This window comes from Lotus japonicus, chromosome 1 (assembly GCF_012489685.1).
Source record: "Lotus japonicus ecotype B-129 chromosome 1, LjGifu_v1.2".
Taxonomy (NCBI): Eukaryota; Viridiplantae; Streptophyta; class Magnoliopsida; order Fabales; family Fabaceae; genus Lotus; species Lotus japonicus.
Window position 1 is genome coordinate 81,772,633 of NC_080041.1, and position 13,277 is coordinate 81,785,909.

General features: G+C 35.6%; 1 protein-coding gene across 1 annotated transcript; it reads left to right on the top strand.

The window, feature by feature from the left end:
* The first annotated feature begins 2,100 nt into the window (after nt 1–2,100).
* On the top strand, nt 2,101–5,187 carry LOC130720463 (cyclin-D4-1-like). The gene is made up of 6 exons (XM_057571113.1): nt 2,101–2,780; nt 3,117–3,203; nt 3,332–3,430; nt 3,514–3,715; nt 3,990–4,114; nt 4,382–5,187. The coding sequence occupies exons 1-6, from the start codon at nt 2,454–2,456 to the stop codon at nt 4,583–4,585; spliced, it is 1,044 nt and encodes a 347-aa protein (XP_057427096.1). The 5' UTR covers nt 2,101–2,453; the 3' UTR covers nt 4,586–5,187.
* The last annotated feature ends 8,090 nt before the right edge of the window (nt 5,188–13,277 follow it).

Genomic DNA, 13,277 nt, shown 5'->3' on the forward strand with positions numbered 1-13,277 from the left:
ACCTCACTCCATTTTCTTCTCACATAAGAGGAGAAAACTTTTTCTCTAGATCCCATTAATGTTCTCTATTCTCTCCCTCAATTTATGCATATCAAACTAGAGAAAAATTGTTGAAAATTGTGTTTTCTTTCTCTGCTATTGAAAAATCATCGCTCAATTTTAAGAAAAAAACCAAATTTTAGTCATCATCGTCGGAGCCTGGTTGCCACGTATCCTCATCGATCTTATTTGACTTGTACATGTATATAAATTGAGTTGACGTGGAAGATATACAATTTTCATCTATTTTTTTTTCGAAATAAATCTAAAATATAATTAATAATTAAATAAAAATAAAAATATTTATTAATTTAAAACAAGAAAACAAAAAATTAGTACTATTCATTAATAATTTTTGTTTGATTATTAATTAAAAATTACATTTGCATGTCATTTCATTGTCATTTTACACGTGGATGTGTCATATATAAGCGGCAATGACGCATGACGGTGTGACCATAACTTAGGTCTGACGAGGACTAGAATTGAACTATTGCTTAAAGTGAGAAATGTTTTTCCTAATTTAGGCCAAAGAATAACTAAATCAAAATTCTACCCGTAAAAAAAACTAAATATAAATTCATTTATTAAAAAAAAACTAGAAACTTTCTTTTTGATAAGAAAAAAAACTAGAAACTTACTCAACCCTAAAAAATATTTTCTGACATTTCTTTTTAAAATTTTTCACATACTCGGAGGGACACGGTGGTGAAAATTAAATTCTGAAACGCTGAAAAATAATGAAAATCCAAATTAATGATGTTTTAGGAAAGGCATTAGATTAGATGGATGATGAATGTTCGTACCGTATTGACCAACAGTCACAACGCTCCGCATATTTGGAAATTGCATTATCATAAAATATAATGTCAGTTGTACGGCCATTAAAGAAAGAAATTTACTGCCAAAGACATAATTGACGCTTGTACTTTTAATACATTCACCCTAATTGGAGGAATGATTTTTGGTGAATTTAATGAGTAGGAGTAGGACTTTAATATTTACAGACACAATTTCGATTCATAAATTTGTTGTTGGCTTCAGAAATTTGTAGCCAACCTTAAATTTCTTGCAGGCCGTATATGATTTACCTTACATTTATTTATATCTCAATTCAGATAATTATAAAAATAATTAGTAGTAGTAGTATTATTTTTAAGAAATTACTTTTTGGACTTTTCACATTACATTTTAACCTCTGAATAATGATTAATTTAATTTCAAAAAATAATAATAATTAATTTATCATAATTTATAATTATTTGATGTATTTAATTTGTATGGACTAACACTATAAAAAAAATTACACATCCAATCACATATCTCTATTTTCTATTTTAAGTATTTTTAATTTTCAATTTAATTATGACATGAAAATTTGGTGAATTATAATTGGATGAATGTGTAATTACACTCTCCGAATAGTAATTAAGCTCTAATTAGATAGACAATAATGTATAATTGAGAAAATTAATACATATATAAATAAGAATTTTATTTATTTTTATGAATAAATTAATAGAATTGCGAATGGCATTTAAAAAATAGTTATATTTCTTTTTGAAAATAAGAAAAATTTAGTAATAATATTTTTTTAACCTTATATTCACCGGTGAGACAATATTGCGTGAGCCGAATAGTACCACTATCACTACAAGTATCAAAGTAATTTACAAAACTCAAATCCTAGACTTCTGTTTAAGTTAGAACAACGCCTCTGTGATTAAGCTTATAATAATACCGATGTTTAATAATACTCCATTTAGGCACTTCTTCCAACGTCTCTTTCTACTTAATTATTAAGGCAAACATATTTTTTGTTTTTTCTATTCAATTTTTCACCAAGTAGTAAATCTTCTTAATTATTCTTCCCATTTTGATAAATGAAGATTGAAGAGGTGTGTCTATTCCTCTCTCTCTCACACCGTTTAAGATCACAAAATGGTTGTAATTAATCACCTTTCCTTTCATTGTTTTCTATGAATCGATACATACATTGATACATATATACAAATACATCCATCCACACTACACACACACAGACCACTCTGTCTGTCCCCAACCCCACTCTCTCTCTCTCTCTCTCTCTCTCTCTCTCTCTCTCTCTCTCTCTCTCTCTCTACCTTTACCCTAAAAAGAGGCCTTCGTTTGCCTTCATAACCCCCTCTCATCCCTCTCCTTCTGCAGTCTTTTCACCCACAAACCTCTCAGACTCAAAGAGGAAGAGAAAACAAACAACCCCTTGTCTTTAAACTGGTTTTCTTCTTATTATTTTCACCAGATTATCATTTCTTCCTAAAGAAAAAAACTCCCCACCCCACTTACTGATTCATAAAAAAGATTAAATTTTTGTGTTTATTTTCTGAATTTGGATTCAGAGGCTCTGTTGGGTATTTTTGAGTTGAGTTGTTTCAATGGCACCCAGTTTTGACTGCGTTTCTAGCCTCCTCTGTGCCGATGAGGACAGCACTGTTTTCGATGACGGCGATTATGCCGGTTCGGCGGCGGCGTCGGAGGTGCCGGAGGTGTACGATGAAACATGGCGGCGGTCTAGATACCATCATCAGAGGAGCCAGGGGTTTGGTGACCCTGATGAGTTGCCATTGCTGAGTGATGAGTGCTTGGCGGTGATGGTGGAGAAGGAATGCCAGTTCTGGCCTGGTGCTGATTACTTGAACAAGTTTCGGACTCGTGATTTGGACTTTGGGGCTCGAAAGGAAGCCATTGATTGGATTCAAAAGGTGTGTGTTCTATCATCTATCTGCTGTTTTAGTCAAGAGTAGACCCTGATTGGTTTTGCTTACTTTTTCTTAATCAGTATACTAAAACTCTAATCTTTGAAGTGAATAATGAAATGGGGTGTTTCTGAAATCATCAATCGCGTTTGCCTTTGATGGTCTGTAATGAAATCTGAACTTTTGATTTCTGTCTGCTAAAAAAAGACAGTGTTTTGTTTGGATTTCAACTTGTTTTACTCATCATAACTGCATTCAGTGTTTGATGATGGTTCCATTGATGTAAATTCCTGGATTGTCCTTGTATAGTCTGAATCTTATGGTCATGATGTTGTTTTTCAGGTTCGGATGCATTTCGGTTTTGGTCCTCTCTGTGCATATCTATCCATAAATTTCTTTGACCGGTTCCTTGCTGTATATGAATTTCCCGTAAGTCAATGCTTTTTTCCCTTATTTTGTTCTTATGTTCTTTGGTTTTGTTATCTTGTTCAATGCATATCAATCCAAAAGCTTTGTCATTGTGTTGACTGGTTTTGATCTGGATTTTCCACTTGCAGAAGGGAAGAGCTTGGACAATGCAATTGTTGGCTGTGGCGTGTTTGTCTCTGGCAGCCAAAATAGAAGAGACTGATGTTCCTCTGCCTCTTGATTTGCAGGTAAGAAATTTTCTTTCAAATGATTGATGTTTGTTTAGTCAATGTTTTAGTGTTGCATGTGTTGATCGTTGTTTTTCCTGCAGGTTGCTGAATCCAAGTTTTTGTTTGAGGCTAAAACAATTCAAAGAATGGAGCTTCTGGTCCTGAGCACATTGAAGTGGAAAATGCAGGCTATTACTCCATTCTCTTTTATTGATTACTACCTTCGCAGGGTCGATGATGATGGAAGTTCATTAAGTTCTTTAATTTCGCGATCCACCCAACTTATATTGAGCACTATAAGAGGTACCTATCTGTTTTCATCGCTAAGTGTTTTTTCATCGCTAAGTGTTTGTTTGGTTTGACTCTGATCTCATTGCCGATACGACAATCTTGATTCTCCATTGATGTATTGGGATGTGTGTTTTCCGATTGCATTGATGCCTAACGCCAAACCAAATAAGCACTAAATTTATTGCAGAAATGGATTGTTTTGCTGCTATAGCCAATATCTGCATTAATAGAATTGTGAATTGGAGGAACTATAGATGGTAATTTAGATGGTGTGAATTCAATGCAGGGCTTGACTTCTTGGCATTCAAACCTTCAGAGATTGCAGCAGCTGTGGCAATGTATGTCGTGGGGGAAACCCAATCAGTTGACACTGACAAAACAATTTCCATCCTGATTCAACATGTAGAAAAGGTAAATAGGGTGGTCCAATGACAATGATTTCACTTTTCAACCTTGTTATTGTAAGTTGATTAAGTTCATGTCTGGAAACTCATTCGAGAACCATGATGAAACCAAAATTACGGTAGTCAGAAACAAATTCTGCCCACCATGATCTTTGCTTCTCTGTGGTTTTCAATCTAATTTCCAAACATGCACTAATTGTGAGTTTGATGGATTGCAATTAATTGATGATGGTTGTTGAATTGGTATTTATGTTGTGTTGTTTGGGTTTGGCAGGAGAGGTTAATGAAGTGTGTTGAAATGATTCATGAGCTGTCATCCAACAAGGATTCAAGTGCTTCTGCACCTTGTGTGCCACAAAGCCCAATAGGTGTGTTGGAGGCTGGGTGCTTCAGCTACAAAAGTGATGTTGACACAAATGCTGGTTCTTCATGTTCTTCAGATAATAGCCCAAGTGCTAAAAGGAGGAAACTACACTAAACATGTGGAGAAGAGCTATAGCTATGTGGGTTGGGAATTTTATCTTCATCCATAGGATGCTTTTCCAGAAAAGGACATTATGTGTGTTTTATGGAAGGTGCCCCTCAAAACAATACCTAAAAGAGACAAAAAAAAAGAGATATAGCTAGAATTAGTTAAACAAAAAAAAAGGATCTTAAAAGGATGCCAAAACTATGAGGTTGGTCATGAGTGGATGATGATGATGGGTGATGAAATGAATTGTCCACACACATTCCATGCACTTGGTATGAAGTGTGTGATCACCAGCTGTTAAACATTTTAGTTCTCTTAACAGCAAGAGAAATTGGAGGAGGAGGAAAATAAGTCTTTCTGCATGTTTGGAAGCCCTTTTGCAATCGGTTATGAAGACAGAATCAATTTTGAAGAGAAGTTTCTGTTTTGGATTTCAGAATTGATTCTGATGACATAGAAGCGGATTCAAATATGCTATTTATGTAAGTATAGTCGATGTTTTTGATTCGTTAATTGTTCTTAATTAAAAATGAGAGAAAAATAGACATAAAAAAGAGTGAGACAGAGCTACTAGCACTATGGTATAGTTGCGGGAAAATTTTCATTGATATTATCTTTATTCCATTAGTTGTTTAATGTTTATTCTGATAAAGTTATATACAAAAAATGGGGTGGTTGTTCTGCCATGAAAGCTTTATTAGCAATTCAACATGAGACTTTGACTGTTAGACCATTGCTTTATCATTGGTAAGATCATTGCTTAACCCCTTTTCCGTATGCACTAACCGTTAGACCGGAAACAAATGTGCAAATAGAACTTCCATCCAAGTCTGAATCAGAATTGATTGAATATTGGTAGTTACGAATTGATTGTAATTGATTTTTTTCTTCTAAATTAGAAAAATCCTTAAATACTTCAGAGATCAACCTAACTTGGGATGATGATGCATGTGAGAAAATGAGTGTATCATCAGCAAAGAAACAAATGTGACAAACCTTGACTGTAATAAGGGACAAATTTTAAATACATAGGATGACTTCCATTCCAGAGCACACTTGAGAACATAATTGCACCAAGGTGCGTTGTAAATGGGTCTAATTAGTATTATCATATAGCTAAGGCACATTTCTTCAACTTCGTTCTACTTAAGAAATGCACAACCTCCTCAGCTATTTGAATGTTGTCCACTGGATCACTTCTTGGAACAAAGCTACCCTAAAGAGGTCCAATCAACTCGGTGAGACAAGGTTCTATCAAGAGGAATTGGTTGACCATATGACATAGCAGTTAGCACTATAGCCTCTAACTTTGTTTTTTTTTGTCAATGCCTTAACTTTGTTTTGGCGTACTAAGGAGTTGCAGACTATTTTAGTTGTTGCTCAAGTGTAAAGAACTGTCTTGCAAGTTTGTTATTGGGCCTATGACCCAATTTTCTTCATTTAATGAGTATTCAGTTAACAAAAAAAAAGTTGGGATTTGACCAAAAAAAGAAAAAAAGTTGGGAAGATGGTGTAATTATTTTCCTTGGAGAAATTTTATGCCATTCTATTTCCATGATACCGATTGGCAAACATTATTGTTTTTCTGGTATAATACTTCCTTAGGTTATTGTGGTTTTGGGGCTAAGAGGTCACAATGTTTTATTAAGGAAGTAGAGTATTAAAGATTTAAAGGGTTTCTTTATTTTTGTCATTAGTATTAACTAGTATTGACGGATTGAATAAGAGTACTTTATCGGCATACAATATGCCTTTTTATATTTCCTCTCTCATTTTTCTTTTTAAAATATGTATATCACTTATTTAAGTTTTTCTTCTTCTAATCCTAGTGACATTCTAATTCCCTTTATTCTAATTTGTTATGTTTTGAATCAATACACCAAAACCATTTTAATTTTCCAGATGTATATACAAAAACATAAAATCCAAAAATTTTGATTTAATTTCCAAATCAATCATTTAAAACTATTTGATATCAATTTTTATGCTATATTTAATATCATTTTGAACGTAAGATATTACATTCAATTTTTTATTATTTTGTTATATAAAAAATAAGCATATTCATATAAAAAAAACTTTGTCACCATACATCTTAATGGTAGAAAAGTTACAATTGGCTTTTATTAATTATTCTAATGTCATTTAAAACAATTAAATGTCAAATTAATACAGCAGTTTCATCAAAAATTAATACAGTAGTTATTTTTTGAAAAAAGTCACGTTTGACTTTTGTTAATTATTCTAATGTCATTAATAACCATTAAATAACTTTAAAAAACTATTAAATGCAATATTAATTAAGGATGACGATTAGATTTTAGGGGTTGCCTAGAGCTTGGGAAATGGTAGTGCTTTCATGGCGGAGGAGTTGGCTGTCAAGCTAGGAATGGAGCATGCTCTTGAATTGGGATGTTAGAGTGTTGTGTGCTTATCTGATTGTTTAATTGTGGTTGCCACTTTTCAAAGCAATGTTGATTTTAGTACTTTCTGGGCTAGAGATGTCCTTCAGCGAATCCGAAATATGGTTCTCATGGTCTTGCAGGTGCAATTCTTACATGTTCAGCGTGAGAAGAATAATACAACGGATTGTTTAGCGCGTCAAGCTAGTTTGTTCGGAGTCCAGAGACGAATTTGAAGGCGCTCCCGTCGTTTGTTTATGCTTCTTTGTACTTAGATGCAGTTAGTTAGTTTTGGTTTTTAATTTGGTACTTTTCCTTCTGTGACAAAAAAACATTAATTAATTTTCGAAAATATGAATTTATTTATTATTTAAATTACTAAAAAATTAGAAGATATAAACATGACATACTCTACCTACTAATTATAGTATTAGAGAGAAAGCTTATAAAGAAAGACATAGAATGAGGAGGTGGCATTTGTTGGAGTTGCCACTTTTTGGTTTTAAAAATAGTATACGGTATATGATAGGATAGGAAGAGTCATAAATCTTTTTTGCACAAGAACTAATGGGCTTCGAGCTTGGGTGGGGGTTAAAGGTCTTTTAAAGTTTATAAATATGAAATTCAAATTCGGTAATTGACAAAAAAAATAATTCGGTAATGGATAAAAATTTCATTCATCACTATCAGTCTATCACTGGGAAAGTCCCTAAACCCCCAACATTCCAATTTGGTAAATTTGATACTTAAAATTGTTAATGAGCTCATCGAATCCAAAGTTGGAAAACCGAAGGTCATCTTAGGGAATATGAACTAAAGTTAGGTGTGGCAAAACAAGTCAACCACCTAAACCTGAGTGCCCGACACTAACCCACCAAAATTAGGGGAATGTGAGTTGACCCACCGAAGGAATTAGTTGAACATTATAGGTCTTCAATTGACCAAAAAAAACCATTATTGGTCATCATGTTTTGAGGCGGATTGACCCATAAAAAAATGGGTTGCGTTAACCCACAAAAATGAGATGAACTAGAGATCTTCTACCCGTTAAAAACAGCAAACTAAATAAAATGTCGGACCAATCTGACGCTAACACATTTCCTTAGTGGAATAAGTGTATGGTCAAAAGCCCAAAACAGATTGTGGGTCAATGATTTGGTTTGCACTCTAATCTTTTCTTTTACCATACATTCTATTCTTTTGAATTTTGTTGTTGTCAAAACTCTATTCTTTTGGATTGGGCTTGCACCTGGCCCAACGTCTCGTATTGAATCTATACAACATATTAATCTTTCCTTCGAACAAAAAAAGGTAACATTTTTCCTGCATTCCTCACAACTCACAAGCAATCGACACCTGAAGTATGATGTATAATTGCGAGGAAATGAGCACACGGTGCAAATCTTGCAGTCCTTGATAATGATAATTAGTAGTTTTCTTTTGATAAGCAGTACCTCAACATAATTTACATTATGTGTTCTCCACTACATTTGCCAAAGACACTGCTAATCATTATAATAATAACCCCAAAATGAGCTCCACAATGCATCCTCAAACATTGCAATTTTCATGAAGTATTATCGCACGTGTGATCGAATTGGATTTTTCTTTTGTCCAACATATTGATTAGGATTTACTATGGTTCAAGAACCACATCCCTCATCCCACGGGAAAAAAGGGGAAACACCATTTGTAAATTGTAATACTTACGCGACATCCAGTTAGATCATTGATCAATGCGATTAATTTTGATTAAATATAGGTTATTGTGTATTACCTTGATAACACTTTTCAATGCAGGGACGAATCCAGAAATTTTATGTAGTGAGGACAATATATACATATAAATTTGTAATTAAAAAAAGAGGAGAACTCCATTTACTCCATGAGTAACTTAAAAAACTTACTCCAAATCTTAGCCATTGATTTTATTAAAAATCAAAGGTTGGGATTAATACTTATGCTACATCACGTGAGACTCTCCCTGTTTCTTCTTCCTTCTTTTCGTGAAATAGTAGCAGCAAATATCAAACCCTATTTCCTAATTCTTCTCAACCTGTAGGCCGTAAACACCTAACCAATTCCTACCTTTTCACCCTCACCCAACCTAACAAACACAGATTGCATCTGATGCCTCACCAAGTCACATATCTCACCACCCACAAGCCATTGAATTCTTGATATAGTATTGCAACACACTTAATTATATTGGCCAGCCAAAGTGAAACTTGAATCGTGACAATTGTTTATTGTGGTCCAATGCAATTGCTATGTTAAAACTTAACAATTATTAAGCCATGGTGCAGAAAAATTTCAATACAGCTACATAGCAATGGCAGTGGCAAACAACTTTTTCCTATTTCAATTCCTTCATTCAATTTAGTGAGAGATCTTATTAATAATATATTGTATTACATAGTGGCGTCGTTATCTTATTGCTGCTCCTTGAGGTGTGGTTGTTGGTCACTTGCTGCTGCCCGACGAGTAGCCATGGAGGCAAAGAAAGAAGAATAGATGGAGGAGGGGAAAGAGTACTATGTGATGGAGGAAGAAATGGGGGAAGGTATCATGTGATGTATTATGAGTGTTAATCCTAGCCTTTAAATTCTAATAAAATCAATGGCATTGACTTGGAGTAAGTTTTTTAAGTTGCTCCGGGAGTAAATTGAGTCATTCTCATAAAAAAATTAATATATATATTATTATAAGTGAAGACATTTTTTATCGAATGGGACACAAGTGAAAACATTTTTTATCAGACATGCCATAAAAAAAACCCATACTGTTAGGGTATCAGCGCAATGCGGAAGCACATGATCGAGATAATTGAGAATTAAAGAGAAGTAAAAGTAAAGTGGCAAGAAAAAGAACACACAAGATTTCCGTGGAAAAACCCTTCCAATGTGAGAGGTAAAAAAACCACGGGCGATCACGAGCAAAGTTCCACTATGTAAAAGGGAGAGTACAACAAATCCTCTTATAGAAAAGAGGACAAAGAGCAATATTTGCACTAACTACTCTCTCAAATGGAACAAGAATTCTCACTAAATTTCACTCACTAACAAACTCTCTATGTTGAGATTTGTATATGTGTGTTGCTCACAATCTTCTCGTGTATATCCACTCTTTGTGTGATACCTCGACGAAGCCAGATTGCTGCATATATATAGCCTCCAACCAATGCTTAAGGGTGAAGGAAATGAACCAGCAAGTGACACGTTCACCATGCTGCAAGTAGGAGGTGGAATGCTAGGAAAAGTAGGCTTGCATTGTCATGGTTACTAAGCATGTGGTGGAAGAAGCAACCAGCAAGGTGTAATGTTGTGAAGCAATCTTGATATTGCTTAGTCACCTAAATTGATGATGTATCACAAGCTGGAGGTGGACCAAGTAGCATGAGGTGCAACACGCATAGAAAATTGGAGAATTTAGAACCAACTTCTAACAATCTCCACCTTGGTTCGAATTCGACAATTGCTCATCGCCAAATAAAGCCCCGAAGGGCGCTCAAGTACTAAAGAGACCAACCAAGTCCAGACAATGTTGGAACTTGGAATATGGAAGTGGCTTGGTAAGCATATCTGCTGGATTCTCAGACGTGTGAATCTTTTCAACTAAGATTTCACCCGCAACAACAATATCTCGGATAAAGTGGCGCTTTACATCAATGTGTTTGGTCCTGTCGTGATAACGATTATTCTTGGTCAAGTGAATAGCACTTTGGCTATCACAAAACACAGTAAGAACACTCTGTGTAAGACCAAGTTCATTGACCAAACCTCGAAGCCAAATAGCCTCCTTGACACCCTCTGTTGCTGAAATATACTCCGCTTCAGTCGTAGACAATGCAGCAATAGATTGAAGTGTAGCTTTCCAGCTGATAGCACCATTACAGAGAGTGAAGATGTAACTAGAAAGAGATCTTCTTCGATCAAGATCACCACCATAATCCGAGTCAACATAACCTACAACATCATCGGTTGTAGCCATGCTTCTGTCAAATACCAAGCCAATATGAGAAGTACCTTTTAGATACCGAAAAATCCATTTTACAGCACTCCAGTGATTCTTGCCAGGATTGTGCATATACCGACTTACCATGCTAACAGCATATGCTAAATCTGGCCTAGTGCAGACCATGGCATACATAAGACTGCCAACTGCACTAGCATAAGGAACAAGCGACATGCGCTTCATTTCTTCCTCTGTGTCTGGGCAAAATTCTGAAGATAACTTGAAATGTGCAGCAAGTGGAGTAGAAACAGGATTGCAATCATTCATATTAAACCTATCAAGCACTCTCTCAATATATTTCTGTTGAGATAAGAACAGTTTACCAGCTTGACGGTCCCTGCGAATCTCCATACCAAGAATTTTCTTTGCTGCACCTAATTCTTTCATCTCAAACTCATTACTGAGTTGAGTTTTCAATTTCCGGATCAAAGACTTGTCACGTGATGCAATTAACATATCATCAACATAAAGTAACAAGTATATGAAGGATCCATCTTGAAAATTTTGAAAGTAAATACAGTCATCAAATTGACTCCTGCAATAACTTTGCCCAATCATGAAAGAATCAAACCTCTTGTACCACTGTCTGGGAGCTTGCTTAAGGCCATATAAGGATTTCTTCAATCGACAGACAAGATGCTCCTTACCAGGAACAATAAATCCCTCGGGTTGCTCCATGTAGATTTCTTCTTCCAACTCTCCATGTAGAAAAGCTGTCTTTACATCAAGTTGCTCCAATTCCAAATCAAACAAAGCAACAAAAGCAAGCAAAACACGAATGGAAGTATGACGAACAACAGGTGAGAATATCTCATTAAAGTCAATACCTTCCTTTTGATTAAAGCCGTTAACGACTAGTCGTGCTTTGCATCTTGGATCTTCAACCCCGGGAATGCCGTCTTTCTTCTTATAGACCCATTTACACCTTAAGGGTCGCTTGCCTTTAGGAAGCTCTGTCAAAGCCCAAGTACTGTTTTTATGAAGACTCTCAACTTCTTCATTCATAGCCACTAGCCACTAAGAAGACTCAACACAAGAAACAACTTCAGTGTAGCTGGCAGGCTCAACGCCATCATTTACCTCTTGTGCAATAGACAATGCATAAGCAACTAAATTGTCATCATTAGTGTATCTAGCTGGCTTTCTGATTTGTCTTCTAGTTCTGTCTCGAGCAATAGAATAATCATCTCCTTGTTGTTGAATAGGAGAAGTGGTACTATCATCACGATCATCATCAGCATGTTGATCATCGATGCTTGATTCATTTGTAGAGGAAGATGGAACATCGACATCAGGAGCTGCAGGCTTTAATACAAACTCCACCTTCTCGCTAGTACCCTGCAGTTTATCTGTACTAGTAGAAGAAGACACAAAAGACTGTTTTCCAGAAGATAATAATGCATCCTCATTAAAAGTCACATCTCTGCTAAGAATTAACTTTTGTGACTTTGAATCAGAGCACCATAAACGATACCCCTTAGATTCAGATGCGTAACCAAGAAATATGCACTCAACAGCTCTTGGAGCTAATTTACCATCATTGGCATGTGCATATGCAGGACATCCGAAAATTCTTAATTTAGAATAATCAACAGGATTACCTGACCAAATTTCTTCTGGAACTTTGAAGTCAAGCGCCGAATGTGGAGAGCGGTTGACCAAGTAACATGCAGTAGATGCTGCCTCGGTCCAAAGATCACGTCGATGCCATAACCCAGCATTTGAGAGCATGCAATGAGCTCTCTCAAGTAGAGTTCTGTTCATCCGTTCTGCAACACCATTTTGCTGGGGATTCCTTGGAATGGTTTTGTGTCTAGCAATACCATGATTTGCGCAGAACTCATTAAAGTCACCACTACAGAACTCCAATCCATTATCTGTTCTGAGCTTCTTCACTTTCTTCCCTGTTTGAGTTTCAACAAGAGTTTTCCACTTCTTGAAGGTAGGGAAAGTCTCATTTTTATGCCGTAGAAAATAAACCCAAACTTTACGGGAAAAATCATCAATAATAGTCATCATATAGCGGCGTCCTCCATAGGAAGGAGATTTAGAAGGCCCCCAAAGGTCAGAATGAATATAATCAAGAATACCTTTGGTACGGTGAGTTGCAGTGGAGAAACTAACCTTTTTCTGTTTCCCAAAAACGCAATGTTCACAAAACTCCAACTTACCGATGCCATGTTTACCAAGATGACCTTGTTTGCTCAGAAGATGCATGCCTTTTTCACTCATATGGCCCAGGCGCATGTGCCATAATTTGGTGACATCATTATCAGGCATGG

Excerpts from the sequence above, each read along its gene's own strand:
- LOC130720463 (XM_057571113.1), top strand. The coding sequence starts at position 2,454 with ATGGCACCCAGTTTTGACTGCGTTTCTAGCCTCCTCTGTGCCGATGAG. Across the intron at positions 3,204-3,331 it reads TTGCTGTATATGAATTTCCC|AAGGGAAGAGCTTGGACAAT; the intron begins GTAAGTCAATGC and ends TTCCACTTGCAG. Across the intron at positions 3,431-3,513 it reads CTCTGCCTCTTGATTTGCAG|GTTGCTGAATCCAAGTTTTT; the intron begins GTAAGAAATTTT and ends TTTTTCCTGCAG.